This window comes from Artemia sp. Qi Xiang Cuo, chromosome 7, assembly GCF_049724085.1.
Source record: "Artemia sp. Qi Xiang Cuo chromosome 7, ASM4972408v1, whole genome shotgun sequence".
In the NCBI taxonomy this organism is placed as follows: domain Eukaryota; kingdom Metazoa; phylum Arthropoda; class Branchiopoda; order Anostraca; family Artemiidae; genus Artemia; species Artemia sp. Qi Xiang Cuo.
Window position 1 is genome coordinate 49938652 of NC_142800.1, and position 26531 is coordinate 49965182.

Genomic DNA, 26531 nt, shown 5'->3' on the forward strand with positions numbered 1-26531 from the left:
GAACTACGTAAAAAAGTAGAGTACCTACCTGAGCCTGTTCGTGAAAAAAATTGCTGCAGAGGCTGTGGAAGTGTACCTAGAAAAGCAGAATGCGCTAAATAAAGATTACTTTTACCCACAATACGATCCGGCAGAGCTATTCCAGTATCATTATAAAGATCAGAGGAAGGGTAAAGCCAAGGGAGAAGAAAAGTAGCCTTCACTGCCCTATTTTGGGCTCTTTGAAGTGAGCAGAGAAGAGATTTATTAGTATTATCCCAGACAGAGCAGCAATAAGAAAGATAAGGAAAAATAAAAGCATAATAAAGAGAAAGCATAACATCTGGGAGAAGAAATGAGTTAACCCGGTGCAACATTGAAGACTGGTGGAGAATGAGGGAACGGGTGTGTATTATATGAGGTTTAAAAGAAAAGAAAATAGTCAAGATACACTCCAAGAAATTTCACCACAGCAGCTTGCAGTATAACATCATTCCCATAAGTCAGGATGATTGGCTTCCTTACGTCTCTCATACGATAAGGGGTCCTGAAGTGTACAATGGCACTTTTTTGGCTGTTGAGAGTCATACCATTCGACCAGCACCAATCTTTTACATTATCAAGAAGACCTTGAGCTAGGGAAGTGGCAGATGGCAGGTCCACTGCAGCAATGAAAAAGTTACTGTCATCAGCAAAAAGAATAGGGTGCACAAGGGAATGAAGACCATCAACAAGATCATTAATATAAATTAAAAACAAAAGTGGTCCAAGCACAGAGCCCTGTGGTACACCCTTCAATATAGGCAAAGTAGTGGAAGAATTACCATTAACCAGAACATACTGAGATATTCCTGACAGATAAGACCTTAACCATTCTAGTGGGACTCCATGTACACCAAATAAAGATAGTTTAGACAAAAGAACAGAGTGGTCAACCATATCAAAGGCTTTTGAAAAGTCAAGAAATAGACTTAGAACACACAAGCCCTTGTCCAGACTAACACGCACAAACTCTGTTGCATATGAAAGTGCATACAAGGTAAAGAAAGTGGGACGAAAACCATACTGATGGTTAGTTATGAGAGAATTTCCTGCAGTCGTATTAGTACTAAATACAAATGAAGAGAATCTGCGATACACTACCGTTTCAACATCTATAATTTGAAATTAGAGATGAATCACCTTTTTTATGCAAAGGTAAAACATTAGCAACTTTAAATAAATGAGGGAAAACACCAGAAGAAAGAGAGAGGTTAGTTATGTGTGAGATGGGGTTAGAAACAAACTGACCAATTTTTTTAAGAACATTATTACTCTAACCAAAACCATCAACTGAATGGCTACTTTGAAGCTGGGAAATAATACTATAAATTTCAATATCACTGCATGGGGAAAGGAAAAATGACTTTTCTGCTATTGAAAAACTACTTACTCTACTCTTGGGTTGAATGGGAACCTAAGGAAGAGTGGTGAAATACGAATTGAAAGTGTTTGCTGAAGATTTTTCATCCACAATAGATCCATCAGCTTTCCTGTAATGACATAGGGGGGGGGGGGACTGTTTGAGTGTCTTGCGAGAAATAGCTTCATTAACTACAGGCCAAACCTATCGCAAGGTCCCCTTACACTCATCAATTCGACGCGAAAAATAGAGCTTTTTGGCTGCACGCACTGAAGAAGTAAGTACATTTTTATAATGTTTATACTTCAAAAGATCATCCTGTGTTTTACTTTTACATGCAACCTTGAACAGAGACACCTTCATATGTGTAGCATTGATCAGACCTTTGGACATCCATGGGCATACGGATATAGAATTCCTTGGTCTCTTCCTCAGAGGAAAATGCTTATCCAACAGAGTTCCCATACGAAACACAAATAAACTGGTTGCACATTCAACATCATTAGCTTCAAGAACACTAGACCAATCATTACACTGAAAACTAAGAATTAAATTAGAAATTTCTTTATCCGTAAAAGTTCTACAAGAATACTCAGCTTGCTCATTCACAGCAATCTCAGTTTTAGGCACAAAAAGTGATAGATAAATAGGGAAGTTATCAGACAGATCAGTGAGAACAAGACCAGAAGTAAACTTCAATTTAGGATAATGAGAAATGAAAATATTATCTATCAAAGTGGCAGAACTTCTTGTAGGATCAACGCGAGAAGGAAAAAAAAATTGAAGGAAGTAGCCCAGAAGAAGAAAGTACATCAAAGAGATGGTCTTATTCATCTCTTGATCCAACATTTAACATATTACAATTTAAATCTCCCAAAACACAAATACGTTTTTTAGAGAAAGTCCCCACACAGGAAAGCTGATCAAGCAAATCACAGAACAGATGTGTTGGAAAAGGAGGGGGCTTATAAAACAAACAAACAGTATCACATGAAAACTGGCTTTTCAGATCAATGACAAGAGAATAAACAGTCCTTATATTAAACACTACTGAAGTAAACAAGGATTCAAGGTCATACCGTCTACTAAATTTAATATCAGAACCTTCTGGGTAAGGGTCTTCTTTGAAACCAGATAGGATCAGCTGATTCTAAATTTTCATTTGGGCAAGCTGATCGCTCAGACGATCCACATTGAGTTGATGTGGTTTCAGAGATTTTCGCAGCTCTGAAAAGCCTGAGTCAAGCAAATGAAGAGATGATTCAAGCTTTGACATCCTCAAACCACATTGTTTTAGTGATTTTCCCACAAGTACATTAAAATCCATATTTAGACTATTGTATACCTCTTGTTTAATGATTTCCATATTGTCAGCATCAAAAGCAGCAGGCACATGGATAGCGGCAAGCTTTTTAACAGAGGCCTCAACCAAAGAACCATCCTCATTAGACAGTGCCTCACTGACAACTTCTGCCATAGTAGATTTAAGATTTTAGTCATTAAGTGAATCTGCAATTAGCTTCTGCTTGTTCTTAAGGGTGTTAATATGTGAGTTGAGCATAGCAATCTGCTCATTAATAGATTCAGCTCCACTGTACTGGATGGAGCAGTCTGATATCATCTCTCTGTGACTAGGGGGTCTATAGCTCTTTTTTGAGTTGTCACCAGGCTAAAGTGAACTCCAAACTAGGCTAATCAAGCTAACAGCAAAAGGCAAGGGACCATCTGGCTGGCACAAGCAATTATAAAAAGGGTTTAATAACAGCTTAGCAGAGGTGTAGGCACCAGGCAGAAAAATGAAAAGACTATACCTGGGGGGTCCCCAATTGCACCCCTGGGGTTGGGGCTGCTAGGCTTGCCTGCCTTTTCCACTGGACTGGTAGGCAGGCTAAACCAGTTCTTCAGGCAAATTCAATTTAACAAGAAGGTTATTGATGCCAGGTATTACACTTAAATAAACAATATAAATTCCTGTGTGCTTCTTAATTTTTTAATTTTTTTGCGAAATGGCATGTTGAAACTTTCCCTTTGGTTTCTTCCTGAAACCCAGCTATTTCTCGGCAACCATAGTGTGTACACTTTTTATGGTGTTGCACTTCATTTCATTGCTTTCCAGTTTGCTGGTTTCCAATACTAGGGTATCAACCTTATTTTGTAGAGCCATACAAAACTCTCTGCAACCCTTACGGTCATGCAGTTTTTCCGTATGATATGGTTTCTTTAGGTTTGAACTGGGTTTCTGAGGAGCACAAAGTTTGATCTGCATACGAGCGACCATTTATGCACTGTTTGTGGTCAAAACAAGTTCCAGCAACAACAAGGTCATTACTTAGTGCATAGTCTACTAGTAACACGCCATTTTCATTTATGTCACCAAGTCCATGCTTTCCTAGAACTTCAGGACAATACTGGTGATCTCTTCCCCTGTTATGTTTCGTAAGAACTGTCCTTGACATCCTAATCCGCCTCATTTGTAGGCGAATAGCACACGATCACTAAGAACTTTGTGTGCTCTGTAACGAGCCGAGCTAACATTATCCAATCATTCACTGGTGCCCATTTGAGAACAGATCTATGAGCTTTGGGGGACATCAGTATTCCTACACCTGATCTAAAATGAGTGTCATTGCCACTGTAAATAACACATATCCATCCTCTAGATTCTCTTGGCCAATACATTTCCTCCGAATTTCACTTAGGGCCAGTATGTCAATATTGTACTGTTTCATCGCTTTGAGAACTTACTCGCTCTTTGATAACTGACTCATAGTTCTCACGTTCCAGAAGCCAATTTTCAGTGTTTTTCTCGCAGTCAAGATTCGTGTCCGGGAGCGTGCTGGGTTTTTTATCAGGGAAGAGGATGATTCATCCGAGGCTACTGTCGACGTTTCTGTTGCTAGGCCTTTTTTACAGCGACAGGTAGCAAACCTTTCGCCTAGCTCTCCTTCTTTATCCTGGCTTGGGACAGGCTGTCACGTCAATGAAGCCGATGACAGGTGGAGTTAAATCACCATATCCCATTCACCACCTACCCCATTAAAAAAGAAGAAGATTATATTGAAGCCATTCATTTGTTATTCTTTGATGGATGACTTTATGTCTAATTTAAAACGGTTCAATTAGAGTGCATTGTTTGACTCCAATTAAATTTTGCATGCCTTATAGTTTAGGCTCCTGAATAATTCTGAGAATTATCATAGGAAGACAAGAAACAAACTCATTGTACCAAAAACAGTAACTACTACCATAATAGCCTCGCTTTAAATATAACACTTTAACTTACCCTGTCTCTCCCTCCCTCATGGGCTTTCCAGATTACACTTAGCTGAAAATTTTGGGAGACAGGTATACCAGAGAATATTCTCCTGAGAATTTGAGTGTAGAAAATATCGTGGATTTTTGGCATAATTTTTTTTTTTACGGACTTTAAGGGTATCCTTCGCGGTGCCTGTTGGGGGAGTCCCATTACTTTTAATTTGTGCCTTAGCAAGATAAGGGGAAGAATGATATGTATGAGTGTTCATTAAGTAACTTGTGTTAAACCTTAAAGGAATCAAGGGAAGACCTAAAACAAATTATCGGTCACTTATCCCAGTTGAGAAGTGAAATTCAAACCAACAAGCCTCTTGGTACCATAGAAGTGGATTCTGAAGATACAGTTCAGTGGAAACAATTTCTATCAGCTGCTGCCATTGAATATGGAACTGTCACATGGTTTGATTCGCCTTGGCTTCTAGTAGAGTGCTATATGTACAGGAAAATAAGGGAAGCTTTTGAAGGAAGGTAAAGAAAATACAGCTTTTCGCTTGTGTTTTTATTATTTTTGTCTGAAGCCCGAAAAGCAGAGGAATTAAATGAACAATCACATATAACATAAAGATGGCTTACACTTCTATTAATGAATTCTAAACCAAATAGGAATTAGAATGAATAATCAAGTTAAACTGAAAAGAACAGAAATTACCACATACAAGAATAGAGCTAATAGCCTATTTAACCTTCTAAAAGCCAGAGGATCATTTGGGCCTTACTGAAAACAAAATATATTTTAAACGTTTACTCTTCTATAATTGCGACATTAATCAATCAAAAATCGCTAAGACCTCCAGGGATTTATATAGTTATACATTTAACAATTACTTACTTTCAATAGTTCTTTCAGTGTATGGTGATTTTCTTTTTTTTTGTTGCTGACGTGTTGACAAATAAAAAACAATCTGTTCAAAATACATTTCGTTTTTAATGAAATGTAAATGACACGGCCATTTATAATAATAATAATAATTCATTTATTACTCACTATGAACAAAAAGAAGTTGAGTACATCAAAAACAGAAAAGCAAACTTGACAATTATTTACATAAAACAACATAAATTATGGTGTGCAGTAAGACCTGCAGATTCCGACGGCTTTCCCGCAAGTTTAGTAACTTTTTCCCGTAAATCAGGGAGGCCATATCGCGATATTAGATGCCGGTTCCGGCACCACGGAGGGAGGCACAGAAGGTACCAAGAAAATTTAAAATAATAAGTCTTCAGATATTTGAGATCTTTTGGAAGAAAACCAGATATAAAAAGAATAGAATGATCACAAAATGAAAAATGTAATTTCCCAAGCGCTTTTTTATTGTACCTCCCTCTGTTTGCAATAATTTTTGAATATCCAATCAGAATTTTTTTGTCAGCATTAGAAACTGTCAGAGCCCGAAGTGTTTTGAGATTATTAATAGTATGAAGACCAAGCCACCGAAAAGAAGAGACACAGGGAATAGAGAAAAAATCACAGTTAAGAGGAAGACTCGCACTCGAATTAAACGAAATATATTCGCACTTATCAACGTTCAGCATAAGCCCAATCCGTCAGAACCGGTCTGAGATCCAGCTGACAGAATGTGAGAGCCCAGCCCTAAAACGGCTGACAAGGAGCACATCATCCACATAAGCGAGATACGAGACATCAATTCCACCAGAAATGAAAGTCGAAGTTTATAATTTACACCTATAAAAGGCAATTCCTGCCTTTTATAGGTTTTAAAAGGCAGGGAGTGGGAATGGTAGCACTACTCTTGTTTGTAAACCTTGATTAACCTTGAAACATAATTTGTTTAGTTGTGTTGTTTATGTTATGACGACTGAAAAAACACTGCTCAAATTACAAATCGTCATTAGCGGAAATGGCGCTTTGGTCTTTTGATCTTCTGTTTGTAGTAATTTTTGTTATTTTCGAGTTTGACTAGGATTATTTTAATTTCTGTTCGTTTTAGGATTCATTTATTTATATATAGCAGTATCTGTTGTCTTTATGTTTGATGTAATTACTCTTTAATTTTAATTTCTCTATGCTTTGGGCTTCATTTATTCTTTGATAGTAATTTCTGTCCGTTTTAAGTTTGAGTCATCACATGACTTTATTTCTGTTTGTGTTTGGTTTTAATATGGCTGTTTACTTATTTAAAAAAAATTATTTTTTTTTGAAAAACCTGTTTATAAATTAGTTTTATTTCGTTTTTAATTGACATACCTTTTTGTTCGTTAACAGTAAAAATATTTTTGATATCTTCATTTTTTCTGCTTAACAATAAAGGTTTTGGATTGCCATTTAATTTTGGGGTGAAATTTGAATATCCAGTAAAAAATTTGACAATTTGTTCAGTGAAGCTAGGTGAAGGAGGTGATAAAAAATTACAAAACAGTCGTTTGACAAGAAAAATGAGGCCGTGGACCCTGGCGCTCGGCATGCAGGAGGGTTGTATATATGTAACTCTTGGTGTTGCTTGTCTTATAATTGCTTATTAATGTGAACTTCTGTTAATGTCATTGCGTCACCATTAGCTCGACGCGACTACCCTGGGTAAAAAACGAATTCTTCTTCAAAGTCGGGACCTATCTGGATCGTTTTTTGAGACCAGAAATTTCATTATGCCAGTTTTCAGAAAAAAAACCATCTAGCTGATTTTGAGGAAAAATTAAACACAAATATTCACAATTACTGCTCGTTTATTTAATACACAAAATACGTATTATTAGAGTCAGCTTTTTTTTACCAGGGCATTGTATATCGAAGGAGTTGTCGTAGAAACTTGGAAATTGAAAGGGCTAGTGCCCTTTTTTATAGTCGAAAGTGATTGGAGGGCAACTAACCCCCCTCTCACGCCCACCATTTCCCCAAAAACATCTAATAAAAATTTTGAGATAGCCGTTTTGTTCAACGTAGATGAAAGTTCTGGAAATTAGGTCTTTAGGATGATACCCCCCCCCCCCTTTCCAAAGCCCTCAGGGCAAGGGTTTTAAGTTATGCCCTGGGGGCATATAAGGTTTTTTTTTATAGAAAGCGTTGTAGTAGAAAGTTTAAAAAGGGCTCATTCGATTGGAAATTGAAAGGGCTAGGGCCCTTTTAAATAGTCGAAAGTGATTGGAGGGCAACTGACTCCCTCTTGTGCCAACCATTTCCCCAAACACATCCAATCGAAATTTTGAGACATCCTTTTTGTTCAACGTAGTTGAAAGTTCTGGAAAATAGGTCTTTGAGGATGACCCCCCCCCCCCCTCCCAACCCTCAGGGAAAGAGTTGTAAGTTATGCCCTGGGGACATATAAGACTTTTATAGAAAGCGTTGTTGTAGAAACTCAAAAAAGGGCTCATTCAATTGGAAATTGAGAGGGCTATTACCCTTTTTCATAGTCGAAAGTGATTGGAGGGCAATTAACCCCATCTGACGCCCACCATTTCCCCAAACATATCCAAACAAAATTTTGAGATAGCCATTTTGTTCAACATAGGTGAAAGGTCCGAAAATTGTGCTTTTGAAGATGACAAACCCCCCACAGCCCCAAGGGCAAGGGTTGTAAGTTATGCCATGAGGGCATATAAGGATTTTATGGAAAGCGTTGACGTAGAAACTACAAAAAGGGATCATATGATTGGAAATTGAAAGGGCTAGTGCCCTTTTTTATAGTCGAAGTTGATTGGAAGGCAACTAACACCCCTCTCACGCCCACCATTTCCCCAAACACATCCAATAAAAATTTTGAGATAGTCATTTTGTTCTACGTAATTGAAAGTTCTAGAAATAAGTTCTTTAAGGATAACACCCCCCCCCCCCCCGCCAAAACCCTCAGGGCAAGGATTGTAAGTTATGCCCTGGGGGCATATAAGGTTGTTATAGAAAGCATTGTCGTAGAAACTTCAAAAAGGGCTCATTCGATTGGAACTAACGCCCTTCTTACGCCCACCGTTTCCCCGAACATATCCAATCAAAATTTTGAGATAGCCATTTTGTTCAACATAGTTTAAAGGTTCGGAAATTATGTCTTTGATGATGATAAACACCCCACAGCCCCCAGTGAAATGGTTGTAAGTTATGCCCTGGGGGCATATAAGGTTTTCATAGAAAGTGTTGTCGTAGAAACTTCAAAAAGGACTCATTCAATTGGGAATTGAGAGGGGTTGTTTCCTTATTAATAGTCAAAAAATGATGGGAGGGCGAATGCACCCGCCCTTCATTTCCCCAAACACTTCCCATCAGCATTTTTATATAGCCATTTTGTTGAACGTAGTTGAAGGGTCAGGACATTATGTCTTTTAGTATGACAACCCCCCCCCCCCCACCGCCCTCACGGGTAAGATTGTAAGTTATGTCTGGGGGCATATAATGTTTTGATAGAAAGTGTTGTTTTGAAATTTTCAAAAAATTTCAAGATGAAAGCTCTGGAAATTATGTCTCTGAGGATGACCCCCCCTCCCTTAGCCCTCAGGACAAGGGGTCGTAACTTATGCGCTTGAGGCATTAAAGGTTTTTATAGATAGTTTTGTCCTAGAAGCTTCAAAAAGGGCTCATTCGATTGGAAATTGAGATGACTAGTGCCTTTTTTGTTAGTCGAAAGTGATCAGAGGGCAAATGCCCCCCTCCCCACGCCTATCATTTCCCCAAACACTTCGAATAAAAGTTTTGAGATAGCCATTTTTGTTCAAAGTATTTGAAAAGTCTGGAAATTATGTCCTTGAGGATAACAAATCCCCTCAGACCTCAGGACAAGGGTTTTAAGTTATGCCTGAAATTGGAAGCTATAGGGCATTTTTTAAGAGTCAAAGTGATTTGAGAGCAAATAGCCCCCTTCCACGCTCAGCATTTGCCTTAACACCTCCAATAACAATTTGGAGATAACAATTTTATTCATCGTAGTTGAAGGTTTCGAAAATGAAGTAAGGAAGACACCCCCTCCCCCCGAAAGCTTTCCGGGAACGGGTTGTAAGTTATGCCCTTGGGACATAAAAAAGTTCTTATAAAAAGGGCGGTCGTATATGCTTCGGAGAGGACTTATTGGATTGGTAATCATAAGTTCTAGTGCCCTTTTTAAGAGTCAAAGTGATCAGAGCGCAGCCCCCCCCCACACACACAAACACGTTGTGTTTTCCAGAGATGTATCTAGTAGATATTTTGAAACAGTCTTTTTATTCAAAATATTCCAAATATCATATAACAAGGCTTTCGAGGTTGATACAAACTACCAGAGCCTGAGGGGGAGGGTTGTAAGCTCCCCTGGGGCATTTAAGGTTCTTATGGAAGAGATGGCTGTATAAGTTTTTGAGATTGCTCATTTGGTTGAAATTGGAAGCTCTAGTTCCATTTTAAGAGTCAATAGTGATAGAGGTTAAGTAGCCCCCCCATCCAAATACCCCTCTTTTCACCAAATGCATCTTATTGAAATTATGCGATGATAATTTTATTTAAAATAGTCCAAAGAAAATATAACAATGCTTCCAGGGGTGGCACAAGCCCCCCCCCCTCCATAGCCCTAGGACAAGGGCTTTAAGTTGTGACCTCTGGGCATATAATGTTTTTATGGAATGGGTGATCATATTAAATTCAGATGGGTCTCACTTGATTCTAAATTGGAAGTTATAGTGCCCTTTTTAAGAGTCGAGACAAACCTCCCCCCCCCCCATGCCCATTCAATTTTTTGGAATGGTATTAACTTTTATTTATCAGGTCAACTAGAGGATGTATCTGACTAAATTAAACACTACTATTTGTGTCATGATTTTCAAAAGAGTATGTTGTTAAAAATTGCTAAAATAAAAAAAATTTCCAGCTTACAAATAGCAGGCCAAACTATAAAATCTTAAAGGAAAACCGAAAAGATTCAAACTATTATTTTCTTTTTCCCTGAAAAAGAATATGTCAATATAAAACGAGCAGAAATTAATTAAAGTTTTTCAAAAAAAGTAAAGAACTCCATTAAACCCAAAATGAACAAAAATAGAATCAAATAATCTACCAAGACTACAACTACCACAAATTAGTGTCAATTAATTAATGAAACCCAAAACAAACAGAATTTGAAATAAATAACAAAGTCAAACTCAAAACAATTATAAATTAAAATGAGTAGGGTTCACAATCCATGTGCTTTCTAAAACCCAGAATATAATTTGTACTTTAATGGATTCAAAATACATCTAAATTTTTTCACTTTGTTTTTACATGTTTAAAATGTTTTTACTAGATATATGAAGGGGTAAGTCCTTGATATATAGAAGGGAGAGATATATGAAGGCGGAAGGTAGAATTATGTCTTTGACAACTCCCATACCTTCTCAAGACCAGAACATAATTTGCACTTTACTGGAAACAAAATACATTTAAAATGTTTTCACTTTGTTTTTACTTGTTTAAAATCTTTTTACTAGATATATGAAGGGTTAAGTCCTCCCCCGTGCACTTCAATTACAGCGCGAGTGTCTTGTGCCCTTTTGAAGAGTAAAAAGAGACTGGAGGGCAAGCAGCCCTTCTCTCAAGCTTATTCATTTTCCAAATGCATCCAGTCAAAATTTTGCGACTACCATTTTGCTCAGCATAGTAGAATGGTCCAGAAATTATATCTTTAGAGATATTAGACATGTCAACCCTCCACAATTATGCAATTCGCCCATTATGCTTTAAAACTAAATATTACTTTAGAATAAACCAAAAGGTATTGTGTTTATGGTTGCCAATAAGACACCTCAGCAATATATCGAGAACGATTGGGGGTATTAAATTGAAACATCTAGGGATACTACTATTACTACTTCTGCTCTTACAATTTAAATAATTAAGAATAGTGTAAGTGTATCCAGGTTGTCAAAGAGCTTTGATAGAATCTTTTGTGAATGGTATTAAGTTTTATTTTTCCGGTCAACTTCAGCAGCTATAAAATTAAACTAAAAATTATACTGTTTGTGTCAGGATTAAAAATTGTTGAAAAAGTTTCTCCAGCATACAAATAACAACCCATACTATGGATTCTTATAGAAAAAACTGAAAGTATATACAATTGTATTTTTTCCATGAAAAATATAACGTCAATAAAAAACAAGTAGAAAATAATTTAGAAAACTTTTTCCACAAGACAAGTTTTTCAAAGAAAAGTAAAGAGCTCCATTAAGCCAAGAATGAGCAAAAATTAAGACATATAATCTTCCGAGTGTTAATCTATCACAAATCACTATCAATAAATAAATGATGCTTGAAACGAACAGAAATTACAATAAAAGTAGAGATGACCCTAAAGGTCCGATCGCTCACCCCTGCTGCCACCTACAACTTTTTTACATAGTTTAATGAGGACAGGGTCAATGACTTCTTTCTTCATGACCTCTTTCTCCAGGTGTGTTTTTGGCACGCCCTCAGCGAATGTCAATGTTGTTAGTGTTTCCGAGGCCAAATGCCAAGGTCAAGGTTGTTTTGAATAGAGTCATTTGGGAGACCACGTGGTTAATGGGGTCAATGTTATTGTTGTTATTCGAGCCAAATGTCAAGGTCAATGTTGTTGTTGTTTTGAACAGAGTCATTAGAGAGAATATGTGGTTATTCGAGCCAGATGTTGTTGTTATTCGAAGCAAAGTTAATGACATTTCCTTCCTGTTCGAGGCAGATGTTATGATCCGGAAATAGTATTTGTTATTGTTATTCGAGCCAGATGTTATGAGGTTCCGAGAAACAGTTAATGACATCTCCTTCCTGTTCGAGCCAGATGTTATGACCCAGAAATAGTATTTGTTATTGTTTCCGAGCCAAATGTTGTTGTCGATCGAAGCAAAGTTAATGACACTTCCTTCCAGTTCGAGGCAGATGTTATGATCCGGAAATAGTATTTGTTATTGTTTCCGAGCCAAATGTTACGAGTTCCCAGGAAACAGCTAGATCCCACTTCTTAGCAAATCAGCGACTCGGTTACATCCCCCTTCTCAACCAATCAGAGGGCTTGTTACATCTCCATCTAAGTCAATCAGGGGGGGGACGGAGATATTAGAAAAGAGGATTGCAGGTTGGGTTAGTTTAGATTTTTAGTTTATTATTTTATTACCTATTTAGTTTAGATTTTTAGTTTATTTTAAGTTTTTTTTTATTACCTTTATTTTAGTTTAGTTTCAGTTTGGTTTAGTTTAGGTTTTTAGTTTAGTTTTAGTTTAATGTTTAATTTTATTTAGAGTTTTAGTTTAGATTTTTAGTTTATTTTAAGTTTATTTATTTTAGTTTTAGATTATTGTTTAGTTTAGAGTTTTTATTTATCTAGAGTTTTAATAAAGAGTTTTAGTTTGAGTTTTAGTTCGTTTAGTTTAGTTTTAGTTTAGTTAAGAGTTTGGTGTTTTACCCTAGAGTTTTTGTTAGAGTTCTAGTTTAGTTTAGTTTTAGTTTAGTTTAGATTTTAATTAGTTTAGTAGTTTTGATTTTTAGTTAGTTTAGTAGTTTAGTTTTTTAGTTTAGTATTAGTTAGTTTAGTTTTAGTTAAGAGTTTGGTGTTTTACCTTAGAGTTTTTGTTGAAGTTCTAGTTCAGTTTAGTTTTAGTTTAATGTTTAATTTTATTTTAGAGTTTTATTTTAGATTTTAGTTTATTTTAATTTTATTTATTTTAGTTTTAGATTAGTGTTTAGTTTAGAGTTTTTGTTTATCTAGAGTTTTACTAAAGAGTTTTAGTTAGAGTTTTAATTTAGCTAAGAGTTTAGAGTTTTAGCTTAAAGTCATAGTTTAATGTTTAGTTTTAGTTTAGATTTTAGTTTATTTTAAGTTTATTTATTACCTTTATTTTTAGTTTAGTTTAGTTAGCTACGAGCTTAGAGTTTTAGTTAGAGTCATAGCTTAGAGTTTTAGTTTAGCTAGAGTTTTAGTTAGAGTTCTAGTTTAGTTTAGTTTAGTTTAGATTTTAGTTAGTTTAGTAGTTTTGATTTTTAGTTAGTTTAGTAGTTTAGTTTTAGTTTAGTTTAGATTTTCAGTTTAATTTATTTTAGTTTTAGATTAGTGTTTAGTTTTAGTTTAGAATTTTAGTTAGTTTAAAATTTTAGATCTTAGTTAGTTTAGTAGTTTAGATTTTTAGTTTATTTTAAGTTTATTTATTCCCTTCATTTCTAGTTTACTCTTAGCTAGTTTAGTTTTAGTTTAGAGTTTTTGTTTAGCTAGAGTTTTCGTCAGAGTTCTAGTTTAGATTTTTAGTTCCTTTAGTTTAGTTTTAGTTTAGTTTAGATGTTTAGTTAGTTTAGTAGTTTAGAGTTTAGAGTTTAGTTTTAGTTAGTTAGACAGTTTAAATTTTTAGTTAGTTTAGTAGTTTAGTTTTAGTTTAGTTTAGATTTTTAGTTTATTTTAAGTTTTTTTTTATTACCTTTATTTTAGTTTAGTTTCAGTTTGGTTTAGTTTAGGTTTTTAGTTTAGTTTTAGTTTAATGTTTAATTTTATTTGAGTTTTAGTTTAGATTTTTAGTTTATTTTAAGTTTATTTATTTTAGTTTTAGATTAGTGTTTAGTTTAGAGTTTTTATTTAGCTAGAGTTTTACTAAAAAGTTTTAGTTTGAGTTTTAATTCGTTTAGTTTAGTTTTAGTTTAGTTAAGAGTTTGGTGTTTTACCCTAGAGTTTTTGTTAGAGTTCTAGTTTAGTTTAGTTTTAGTTTAGTTTAGATTTTAATTAGTTTAGTAGTTTTGATTTTTAGTTAGTTTAGTAGTTTAGTTTTTTAGTTTAGTATTAGTTAGTTTAGTTTTAGTTAAGAGTTTGGTGTTTTACCTTAGAGTTTTTGTTGAAGTTCTAGTTCAGTTTAGTTTTAGTTTAATGTTTAATTTTATTTTAGAGTTTTAGTTTATATTTTAGTTTATTTTAATTTTATTTATTTTATTTTTAGATTAGTGTTTAGTTTAGAGTTTTTGTTTAGCTAGAGTTTTACTAAAGAGTTTTAGTTAGAGTTTTAATTTAGCTAAGAGTTTAGAGTTTTAGCTTAAAGTCATAGTTTAATGTTTAGTTTTTGCTTAGATTTTAGTTTATTTTAAGTTTATTTATTACCTTTATTTTTAGTTTAGTTTAGTTAGCTACGAGCTTAGAGTTTTAGTTAGAGTCAAAGCTTAGAGTTTTAGTTTAGCTAGAGTTTTTGTTAGAGTTCTAGTTTAGTTTAGTTTTAGTTTAGTTTAGATTTTAGTTAGTTTAGTAGTTTTGATTTTTAGTTAGTTTAGTAGTTTATTTTTAGTTTAGTTTAGATTTTCAGTTTAATTTATTTTAGTTTTAGATTAGTGTTTAGTTTTATTTTAGAATTTTAGTTAGTTTAAAAGTTTAGATCTTAGTTAGTTTAGTAGTTTAGATTTTTAGTTTATTTTAAGTTTATTTATTCCCTTTATTTCTAGTTTACTCTTAGCTAGTTTAGTTTTAGTTTAGAGTTTTTGTTTAGCTAGATTTTTTGTTAGAGTTTTAGTTTAGATTTTTAGTTCCTTTAGTTTAGTTTTAGTTTAGTTTAGATTTTTAGTTAGTTTAGAGTTTAGAGTTTAGTTTTAGTTAGTTAGACAGTTTAGATTTTTATTTCGTTTAGTTTAGTTTTAGTTTAGATTTTTAGTTTAGTTCTAGTTTAGTTCTAGTTTTAGTTAGTTATAAAGTTTAAATTTTTAGTTATTTTATTATTTTATTTTTATTTTATTTTATATTTTTATTTTATTTATATTTTATTTTTAGTTTAGTGTTATAATTTATATTTTTAGTTAGAGTTTGAATTTAGCATTTTATTTTATTTTTAGTTTAGTTTTATTTTAATGTTTAGTAGTTTAGATTTTTAGTTTAGTTCTAGTTTAGTTTTAGTTAGTTAGACAGTTTAAATTGGTAGTTAGTTTATTAGTTTATTTTTATTTTATTTTATATTTTTAGTTTATTTATATTTTAGTTGTATTTTATTTTTATAATTTATATTTTTAGTTAGAGTTTGAATTTAGCAGTTTAGTTTAGTTTTAGTTTAGTTTTATTTTAATGTTTATTAGTTTAGATTTTTAGTTAGATTTTCAGTTTAATTTATTTATAGTTTAGTCTTAGCTAGTTTAGTTTTAGTTTATAGTTTTTGTTTAGCTAGAGTTTTTGTTAGAGTTTTAGTTTAGATTTTTAGTTCGTTTAGTTTAGTTTTAGTTTAGTTTAGATGTTTAGTTAGTTTAGTAGTTTAGAGTTTAGAGTTTAGTTTTAGTTAGTTAGACAGTTTAAATTTTTAGTTAGTTTAGTAGTTTAGTTTTTAGTTTATTATTATTTAGTTTAGTTTTAGTTTAGAATTTTAGTTTAGCTAGAGTTTTAGTTAGATATATAGTTTTAGATTTTTAGTTCGTTTAGTTTAGTTCTAGTTTAGTTTTAGTTTAGTGTTCAGTTTTAGTTTAGAATTTTAGTTAGTTTAGTTTAGTTTTAGTTTAGTTTTAGTTTAGTAGTTAAGTTTAGTTTTAGTTTACGTTTAGTTTTATTTTAGAGTTTTAGTTAGATTCTCAGTTTAATTTAGTTTAGTTTTAGATTAATGTTTATTTTTAGTGTAGAATTTTTTGTTTAGTTTAATGTTTAGTTTTAGTTTAGATTTTTTTTTTTTTTAAGTTTATTTATTACCTTTATTTTTAGTTTAGTTTAGTTAGCTACGAGCTTAGAGTTTTAGTTAGAGTTTTAATTTAGCAGTTTAGTTTAGTATTTTAGATTTTTAGTTAGATTTTCAGTTTAATTTATTTCTAGTTTAGTCTTAGCTAGTTTAGTTTTAGTTTAGAGTTTTTGTTTAGCTAGAGTTTTTGTTAGAGTTCTAGTTTATTTTAGTTTTAGTTAAGAGTTTTTGTTTAGCTAGATTTTTTGATAGAGTTTTAGTTTACTTTTTTAGTTCGTTTAGTTTAGTTTTAGTTTAGTTTATATGTTTAGTTAGTTTAGTAGTTTAGAGTTTTGAGTTTAGTTTTAGTTAGTTAGACAGTTTAAATTTTTAGTTAGTTTAGTAGTTTAGTTTTAGTTTAGTTTAGATTTCTATTTTAGTTCTATTTTAGTTTTAGTTTAGTTTATATTTTTAGTTAGAGATTGAATTTATCAGTTTAGTTTAGTTTTAGTTTATTTTTAGTTTAATGTTCAGTAGTTTATATTTTTATTTAGATTTTCATTTTAATTTATTTATATTTTAGTCTTAGCTAGTTTAGTTTTAGTTTAGAGTTTTAGTTTAGCTAGAGTTTTAGTTAGAGTTATAGTTTAGATTTTTAGTTCGTTTAGTTTAGTTTTAGTTTAGTTTAGATGTTTAGTTAGTCTAGTAGTTTAGAGTTTAGAGTTTAGTTTTAGTTAGTTAGACAGTTTAAATTTTAGTTAGTTTAGTAGTTTAGTTTTTTAGTTTAGTATTAGTTAGTTTAGTTTTAGTTTAGAATTTTAGTTTAGCTAGAGTTTTAGTTAGATATATAGTTTTAGATTTTTAGTTCGTTTAGTTTAGTTCTAGTTTAGTTTTAGTTTAGTGTTCAGTTTTAGTTTAGAATTTTAGTTAGTTTAGTTTAGTTTTAGTTTAGTTTTAGTTTAGTAGTTAAGTTTAGTTTTAGTTTACGTTTAGTTTTATTTTAGAGTTTTAGTTAGATTCTCAGTTTAATTTAGTTTAGTTTTAGATTAATGTTTATTTTTAGTGTAGAATTTTTTGTTTAGTTTAATGTTTAGTTTTAGTTTAGATTTTTTTTTTTTTTTAATTTTATTTATTAAATTTATTTTTATTTTAGTTTAGTTAGCTACGAGCTTAGAGTTTTAGTTATAGTTTTAATTTATCAGTTTAGTTTATTAGTTTAGATTTTTAGTTAGATTTTCAGTTTAATTTATTTCTAGTTTAGTCTTAGCTAGTTTAGTTTTAGTTTAGAGTTTTTGTTTAGCTAGAGTTTTTGTTAGAGTTCTAGTTTATTTTAGTTTTAGTTAAGAGTTTTTGTTTAGCTAGATTTTTTGATAGAGTTTTAGTTTACTTTTTTAGTTCGTTTAGTTTAGTTTTAGTTTAGTTTAGATGTTTAGTTAGTTTAGTAGTTTAGAGTTTAGAGTTTAGTTTTAGTTAGTTAGACAGTTTAAATTTTTAGTTAGTTTAGCAGTTTAGTTTTAGTTTAGTTTATATTTTTAGTTTAGTTCTAGTTTCGTTTTAGTTTAGTGTTATAATTTATATTTTTAGCTAGATTTTGAATTTAGAAGTCTATTTTATTTTTATTTTAGTTTTAGTTTAATGTTCATTATTTTATAATTTTATTTATATTTTCAGGTTAATTTATGTATATTTTGTTATTATATATTTTATTTTTATTTTAGAGTTTTTGTTTATATATTTTTTTTGTTAGAGTTTTATTTGATATTTTTATTTCGTTTAGTTTATTTTTATTTTATTTTAGATTTTAGTTAGTTTAGTAGTTTAGAGTTTAGAGTTTAGTTTTAGTTAGTTAGACAGTTTAAATTTTTAGTTAGTTTAGTAGTTTAGTTTTTTAGTTTAGTATTAGTTAGCTTAGTTTTAGTTTATAATTTTAGTTTAGCTAGAGTTTTAGTTAGAGTTATAGTTTAGAATTTTAGTTCGTTTAGTTTAGTTCTAGTTTAGTTTTAGTTTAGTGTTCAGTTTTAGTTTAGAATTTTAGCTAGTTTAAAAGTTTAGAGTTTAGTTTTAGTTTAGTAGTTAAGTTTAGTTTTAGTTCACGTTTAGTTTTATTTTAGAATTTTAGTTAGATTCTCAGTTTAATTTATTTTAGTTTTAGATTAATTTTTATTTTTAGTTTAGAATTTTTTGTTAGTTTAGTAGTTTAGATCTTAGTTAGTTTAGTAGTTGGATTTCAGTTAGTTTATTTTTAGTTTAGAGTTTTAGTTTAACTAGAGTTTTTGTTAGAGTTTTAGGTTAGAGTTTTAGTTAGATTTATAGTTTAGATTTTTAATTTATTATTTTAGTTTAGTTTTAGTTTAGTTTTAGTTTTCTTTTAGATTTTTAGTTTAGTTTTAGTTTAGTTTTAGATTAGAGTTTTAGTTTATCTACAGTTTGCTAAAGATTTTTAGTTATATTTTTAATGCATTAGCTTAGTTTTGTTTTAGTTTAGTTTTAGATTAGTGTTTAGATTAGTGTTTAGTTTTAGTTTATAGCTAAAAGCATTGTTTTCCCAGACATTGACGGACCACACAGAAACGATCTGAAGGGTGTTTTAAATTGATACATGCTGCTGACAACAGTCGGACTACGACTAGCTGTAAATCATATGTGCCCAATGAATAAGTAGTAATTTTCCCGTCTATTCAAGAACAACAAAAAACAATATTTCATGGCAGCATTTATTACAGCAAACACTTGTTCAACTTGAACAATGATAACACTTTTTGTACAACACTTTTGTCCATCTACAACACTTTTCTTTACAACACTTTTCTGTACAACACTTGAAAACAACACTTGGAACTAGCACAGTTGAACATTAGAGTGATTGGTGCCCCCCCCCCCGGGAGCCGGCCTTGGGAAGGATCCCCCACCCCCCTGGTGCCGCGATGGAAAAATAGTTGTCGTCACTACTACGGGTTAGTGGTTAAGGTAGTGAGATTGGGTTAGTTAATTCATGAACGGGTTGGACGGTTAGTTAATTTATGAAAGGTTGAGTGGTGGTGGTTAGATTAGTTTATCCAGACCAACTTGATTACGATAGTCTGCGCATTCAACTCGATCTGAAATACGATAGTGACCATGAGGCAGGACACTCACACCATTCTCGAGCACATAGACCTTGTCGGATATACATGACATTGCATTTTTTTCCACTCTCACAGTATAATTTCTATACTGTAGAGAGCGAATTGCAAGCACTTGTGCTCTTGGCACTAGGCTACTTTCTACACAGTCTTTGTATACGCTCAGGTTAAAATTACTCTTTACAAAATGTGTAGGCACCCCTTTACATGTTTTCTTTTCATCCCCACTATGTGTTTCCACGCAATAGACTTTGGGACCCGGGAACACCCCCCTAGATATCAAATCACTCCCCGTTTCAGGTTTTAATTTTAATAGTTGGTTGGGGGCTTGACGTTTCACCAGCTCGGGATAAGAGGGATGGATTCCAGTTGGTGAAATCCATCCGCGAGCTGATGTGCATCCCATTTTGCAAATCACCCAATAAATCTTCAGTTTTTACTTTTAGCAGTACAGAGTCTGTATCCCCATAATATACTTGTACCTCCCCCTCCCGTGGCCATTGCACCTTGCACACATTGTAAAAGAATTCCAACATGAGCTTTTTTGAAATTTCTAGTACTGAACTACCTCCTGCAATATTCTTGTTCAGTACTACATTTCGCTTTTTCCTGTGTAGAAGAGCCATGCCGGCCTTTATGCTCGTGAATGATGTAAAATTAGGGTGGGCAATAATTTGTGCACACTCTAGAGGGTCAGTCACGACGTCGCAGCGAGATCTGTTACGTACGCTTTCACACATTTTGCCAAACGCTGAATTTAGAATGAGCTTGTACAATTCCTTCTCCACCTTTGAATTTGTCCTAGAACGTTTAGTGACAAAAGTATCGATAAACGATTTCAAATAAGGTTTCTGTTTGAACTGAAGGACCCGATGTATTTTGGTGACTTTGAAGCCATTGTTCACCATCCAGTGCAAAAGAACATGGTGAACAACGATATTCTCCTTAGGGTCCAAATCAGCAATCAGTTTTTGTTTAGAGGGAGTCCAATGCATCCCCATATCCTCAACCAATGAACGATTGTAGGGACTCAACGAGTCCCTGGTCGCTGCTCGATTGATGCAGGGAAAAACAAAATCTTTGACTGAGTCGTGAAGGGCCAGCGGAATGTGACCGTCAATTTCAAAGAACCATCCTTGTGGCCCGTTGTCCTCGACGGTGTTAATGTCGGGGAACTCACAAGGATTCTCAAGCCATTGATAGTTCCCACATGGCAAAGAGTAGTGGGACATTGCCGAGGGGTACAACGAGTTCATGTCCAAGAACACTGCATTTGACTTTACACCGGTGCTTTGTCCGCTCGGATCGGTTGATAAGACGCAGTCCCCGTGAAAAACATACCCCCCCCCCTCATTGAACGCTCTACCAAAAGGTGGTGATCTACATCAGTGATTATGCCTAGTTCCTCACTTATAATTTTTAAAATTAAATCCATTACTAAATGTGGTGTGGACAAATAATATCCCATATATAGTCCAAACTCTGAATAGATACGGTCTGTATTCCTACTGAATATATCCAACAGAGTTAAAACGTCACTGGCCAAGTACAGTCTGCAATAATCCCACCCATTCTTACAATTCCCCTTAGCCCACACCTTCTTGGCAAACTCGTACTCCTCGAATGTGCATTCACTGTTGGTGAGTGAATTGTGAAAAGATTCACTTCGAGGTAGTTTCACCTCAATTAAGGGAACATCAGAACAGTAATAATCATATGCGTACATACATTTGCTTGTTAATAGGTCATACATTTCACTGTCTGGAAAGTCCAGTTTAAGCAAGGGAAAGCTATCAAAATTGTCACTTTTCAGCACTTGAATTAGTTGACTAAGGGATTTGGGGAAAAAACTAAAAGAATCTAAAAACCTAATTTTATTCCAGCACGTACGCTCATTATCCACTACCTGCCATTTCAGTTCGAGAAGCAACAACTCGGCTGATTTGGGAATAATGTTGTAGGTAAATGAATTATTTACCCATGGACTATCTACTCCCCCTCCCTCCCTGTGCATACGTGCCAGTGCCGGTAAAATAAATTTTAAGTCATAGTTAGAATTATGGATAAAAACAGGAATAAAAAACTGTTGGCTAACGTTTAAATTACACGATTGATGTGCTACCCCTCTAAAATTACTACCCCCAGATGATCTTTCTTGCCACCAATGGTCTTGGTCTCTGACTTTCCCCTCCCCCTCGTTTTCCCGTATGCTCCTCTACAAACTCCCCCTTACATACCCAACAGCTGTTTTGTTTTGTAATCGCAAGACCATCCTCTGCAGACACTACCATTCGATAATGCTTATTTCTCACACGAAAAATGGCGCCATGAGCCGTGTCAATCATTTTATTCAATGCCTTAACCATGAATTCATCGCTCACCGCTACTACGTCCAATTTTTAAAACCACCACGGGTTAATAGAACTGTCTCGCTTCGCGGGTGCATAGGGCTATTACCTGGCCAGGTGTTCTTTGATACGAATTAGAGATTGGGTATCACTAAACTCCACCAGCTGAGCCTTACAATCTCAAGATATTTTTTTGCATTGGAGGAAGGTATTTTGAAAATTTTTAAAACGTAAAATAGCCCTATCCCCTGAAACCGTTTCCACTGTCTGGTACCCATGTCGTCTACAGTGTCTCATGTGATTTCGCAGCTTTAGTTCAGTCCAAAATCGAGACAGGCATGTTGGACAGTAGAAACGGGTCCCCCTATGCTTACCCTCCCCCCGAACTCGACTCATGTCAGTGATCGGATTAAAATGTCCGATTGTGTTCGGTTGACGAGGCGGCGTGTAAAGCAACCAAACCCGATGTTTAACCAAATGAACTGACGGGCCCCTGATGGGTAAGACCACCCCCTTCTATTTTGAGCGAGTCCCTTCTTTAAATTCTGGTTCGTATTGTACCACAGTAACGCCAATATTTAAATGGGCATTAACCCTTTCAAAAATGTCAATAGATCTTAGCGTTACTGGGTATTTTCCTTCTAAGCAAGAAAAATCTACAACTGGGAAATCGGACCCGTCCTTCCCATGTACAGCCCAGTGATCTAAATTCTTCTTGGTAGCGTCCCGAGCTAGAGGCTCTTATGCTGAGATGATGAAAGCATACTTGAAACATTTTTGACCTGTTTCAAAACAAATCTTCTGGACCCCTTTAAAACCTCCTAGATCTGTATTATATTTTAAGACCTTCTACCTTTCAGACCCTGCCCCCCCCTCTTAAAATAAAATCCTTCTTAATTTTACAAATATTTACGCTTAAATTTTCAATAAATAAAACTACAGACCCACTTCCATTTTCATTATAGTTCTCGAGATGCGCGATAATTTGCACTACCCACTCGCTAAAAACACCCTCAAAATTTTCTAAATTTGGATAAATTATGCGCATCTCGGAATGTACATAATGACAATAAACCTCGCATTTCTCTTTATTCAAATAAAAAACCTTTAAAACAATAGACACATTAATTGAATCCCGCCCGCCCCCCACTTGACTGTTTTTGTCTAGTCGTGCACGCATTTTATCTACCTCGGCCTGCACTCTCTCTCCTGGATCAAAAACACAATTCCCCTCCATTCGTGTCGGAAATGGATCCCCAAACGTGGCAGTGAAAACAACTATATTATTCAATATTGTATTGGACAGCTGAAAGTCTGGGAATGATGTATCCCCTCCCCCTACTTGTTCAACAATATTTGGACTCTGTTCCACTTCAGTTGTTTGAAGTGGACTCGTTAGGGTATCGGAGGCTGGAGGAGGAGGGTTCCCAGTAAAATCATCTAAAAGTTGAAAGGTATTTTGGCTCAAGTCTAACAGTTCAACTTCGCTACTATCTACATTTAAAAAAATATTTAAAAACTCATCAATATTGTCAGGTACTTTAATAGAGTTGCCCCATGTTAGATTGTTGTGGGACTCCAAAGATGCTTCTTCTTCCCCTTCTTCACTAGACGGCGAGTAGGGGACCAGGACAACCTATAAATGAAAAAATAGCTTAACGAAGATCTAAGATATGACATATGATTTTTTTTTTTTTTTTTTTTTTTTTTGGGGGGGGGGGGTCATCCCTGTGGCACGGCCCTGACCCATGGCGCTTCTTGGACCCGTGGTGCTTCCCCCGGCACTTCCCCGACACGCGGCACATCCCTGTGGCGCTTCTCGGGACCCGCATCGCTTCCCGGACCCGTGGCGCTTCCCCCAGTGCTTCCCTGACTCGCGGCACATCCCTGTGGCGCTTCTCGGGACCCGCATCGCTTCCCGTGGCGCTTCCCTGACCCGTGGCGCTTCCCCCGGCGCTTCCCTGACTCGTGGCGCATCCCTGTGGTGCTTTTCGGGGGTCGCATCGCTTCCCGCGATGCTTCTCGAGCCCGTGGCGCTTCCCTGACCCGTGGCGCATTCCCTGAGGGGCTTTCACGACCCGCGGTGCATCCCTGCGGCACTTCTCAGGGTCCGCATCGCTTCCCTGACCCGTGGCGCTTCCCTGACCCGTGGCACTTCCCCCGGCACTTCCCTAACCATGCCCCACAGCGCTTCCCGGACCCACTGGCTCCGCCCGTTTACATAATGTCCCCAAAAAAAAGTTGAAATATTTGCTTAGACCGCATATGTCCAAGTTTATCTCTAATTCCATTCTATAGGTTCGGCGAACTCTTCATTAGCTCGCAATTATTGTAAGCCACCGTGCGAGTGTTCCAGGATTGAACCGTTAACTCGGTTTCCCCTCGCTAAAATCTTTGGCACGATAGAAATATCCTTGCGCAAATTACGGGATCCACATGTGACAAATACAATAATCTCTCTCAGTTCCTTCTCTTAAAACTATGTGATAATCAATTTTGAAAAATAAGGAATTTTGAGTTTCAAATGGTGAGCATTAATTTAAATTACCTAAAAATATTCGTTTATGAGATAGCGGCAGAGAGATAGGGGGGAATGCATAGAAAATAGCAAAGATTAGAAAAGAATGGTTTCTCTGCAAAAAATTACAATTAGATATAACCCGCTGAGATAAGTTTATATTGGGTTGAAAACAATGGAAGAAATAGATAGTTTGAAGAAAAAATACTTACATTTGTATAATCCGAGGGCAGTATTTGAATGCCCGAAGGACCAGATAGTGCATGCTGGAGGGTCACTTCCTGACCTTGTGTAGGTGGGGCAGCCCCCGAAGGCCCAGGCAACGCATGAATGAAGGTGGACGAAGCGGCGTCGCTATGTTCTTGCGCAGCTGAGTCAGCTCTTGAAGGTCCAGGTAGTGCATGTTGGAGGGCGAAGGGACTGGTGACATTAATTTCATGTACAGCCGGGACAGGGGCTGGTACAGGCGGCTGCACTTGGGCATGCCGTGTGGAGCTGTAGGGTTTCGACCGATGAGCGTATTGTATAACTGAGGCTCGATTAAGAGGGGCTTGTGTAGGTGGCTGCACTTGGGCAGGCAGTGTGGAGCTGGGGGGCTTTGGCCAGCGATCATATTGCATGACAGGGGGTGCATTATTAGCCCTCGTCTTCTTGGAAGGAGGGGGCACGCATTCTTCGCTATTTGCGTCAGACATAGGCCCCATCAATGCAGTGTCCGCAAATTCTTCATAATTTGCCTTAAAGAAGAGAAGAAATTAGTATCAAAATAATTTCTCCCTTTTTAAAGAAAGAAAGTTATTAACCATAATTTTGTTTAAAAAGTATCTTTTCAGTAAAGCAAAAAGTAAAAATTTCGCGAGAAATATAGTTGGCTTAGAAATCAAACGTTTTTATTAGACAATCAGTAGTCTATAGCCATAGGATGGAAATCAATCTTCATATTTTTACCATTTAAATATTCCAGTCTATAGGCTATAAATTAGATCGTTAATCCATTGCCCTGTAGGCCTATATTTTGCGATCATAGGTAAAAATGTATACATAATATTAGCTTCATGCAACTCCCAAAGACTTTTCTAGCCCTGCACTGTTTGTTTTCATTTTACATTGATGGCAGTAGAATTGAAGGTATTGCCCTCCCCCTTCACATAAGACACTTTACAACGAAGCTGTTAGAAGCGATGTATTGCCCCCTTTCACAAAATGTTCTAAATATAATGTTAAACTTGATTTGAAAATAATCTCTTTCTCTCCTTCCATACAGGTTACGAAACTACAATCTAATTAGTGCCTCAAAGTGTTTTAATTTTGACGGAGAAACCCTTTGACTTGACCGCATTTGTAAACCGGACGAGGGTGACTGCTAATTTTAGGCCTCGCTCTATGTCAAAACCAGAGCGAGCTAATAACAACAGAGCGCTGGATGTCTCAGTTAGAGAAAAGATTACAATTGAGAAAAGTCAAACTTTAACGAAATGCTATTTCCTTTTGCGAGAATTTGGGTTGTAAAGCAATGGTGGAGGGGTTAGGTTTTGAGGGTAAAGGAATATATTTACATTGATTATAATGATGTTTGTATAGTTTGTTGTGGGGGGGGGTTGAGGGTATAGGAATATATCCACATTGACTATAAGGATTGTATGGTTTGTTGGGGGGGGGGGGGTTTGCTGGAAATATAGAGGGAAGGAATTTATCGAAAAAAGTATTTCTTTTTGTGATGGGGTTGTAAGACAATAGGGGGGGGGTTAGGTTTTGAGGGTAAAGGAATATATTTACATTGATTATAAAGATTGCATGGTTTGGGGGGGGGGGTTGATGGTATAGGAATATATTTACATTGATTATAAAGATTGTATGGTTTGTTGGGGGGGGGATTTAGCTGGAAATATAGAGGGAAGGAATTTATCGAAAAAAGTATTTCTTTTTGTGATGGGGTTGTAAGACAATAGGGGGGGGGGGGTTAGGTTTTGAGGGTAAAGGAATATATTTACATTGATTATAAAGATTGCATGGTTTGGGGGGGGGGGGTTGAGGGTATAGGAATATATTTACATTGATTATAAAGATTGTATGGTTTGTTGGGGGGGGGGGGATTTAGCTGGAAATATAGAGGGAAGGAATTTATCGAAAAAAGTATTTCTTTTGCGATGGGGTTGTAAGACAATGGGGGGGGGAGGTTAGGTTTTGAGGGTAAAGGAATATATTTACATTGACTATAAAGATTGCATGGTTTGGGGGGGGGGGTTTGAGGGTAAAGGAATATATTTACATTGAGTATAAAGATTGTATGGTTTGTTGGGGGGGGGGTTAGCCGGAAATATAGAGGGAAGGAATTT

The 26531-nt window shown here is 35.0% G+C and overlaps 1 protein-coding gene across 2 annotated transcripts in view; it reads left to right on the top strand.

Annotated features, from left to right (window-relative positions):
• Positions 1-26531, top strand: part of LOC148950378 (damage-control phosphatase 1-like) — a 156735-nt gene that overhangs the window by 12132 nt on the left and 118072 nt on the right. For both annotated transcript variants that reach the window (XM_089092361.1, XM_089092360.1), the window contains exon 3: positions 4932-5164. In XM_089092361.1, the coding sequence (XP_088948487.1) occupies positions 4932-5164 (233 nt within the window). The remainder of the gene's footprint in view (positions 1-4931; positions 5165-26531) is intronic.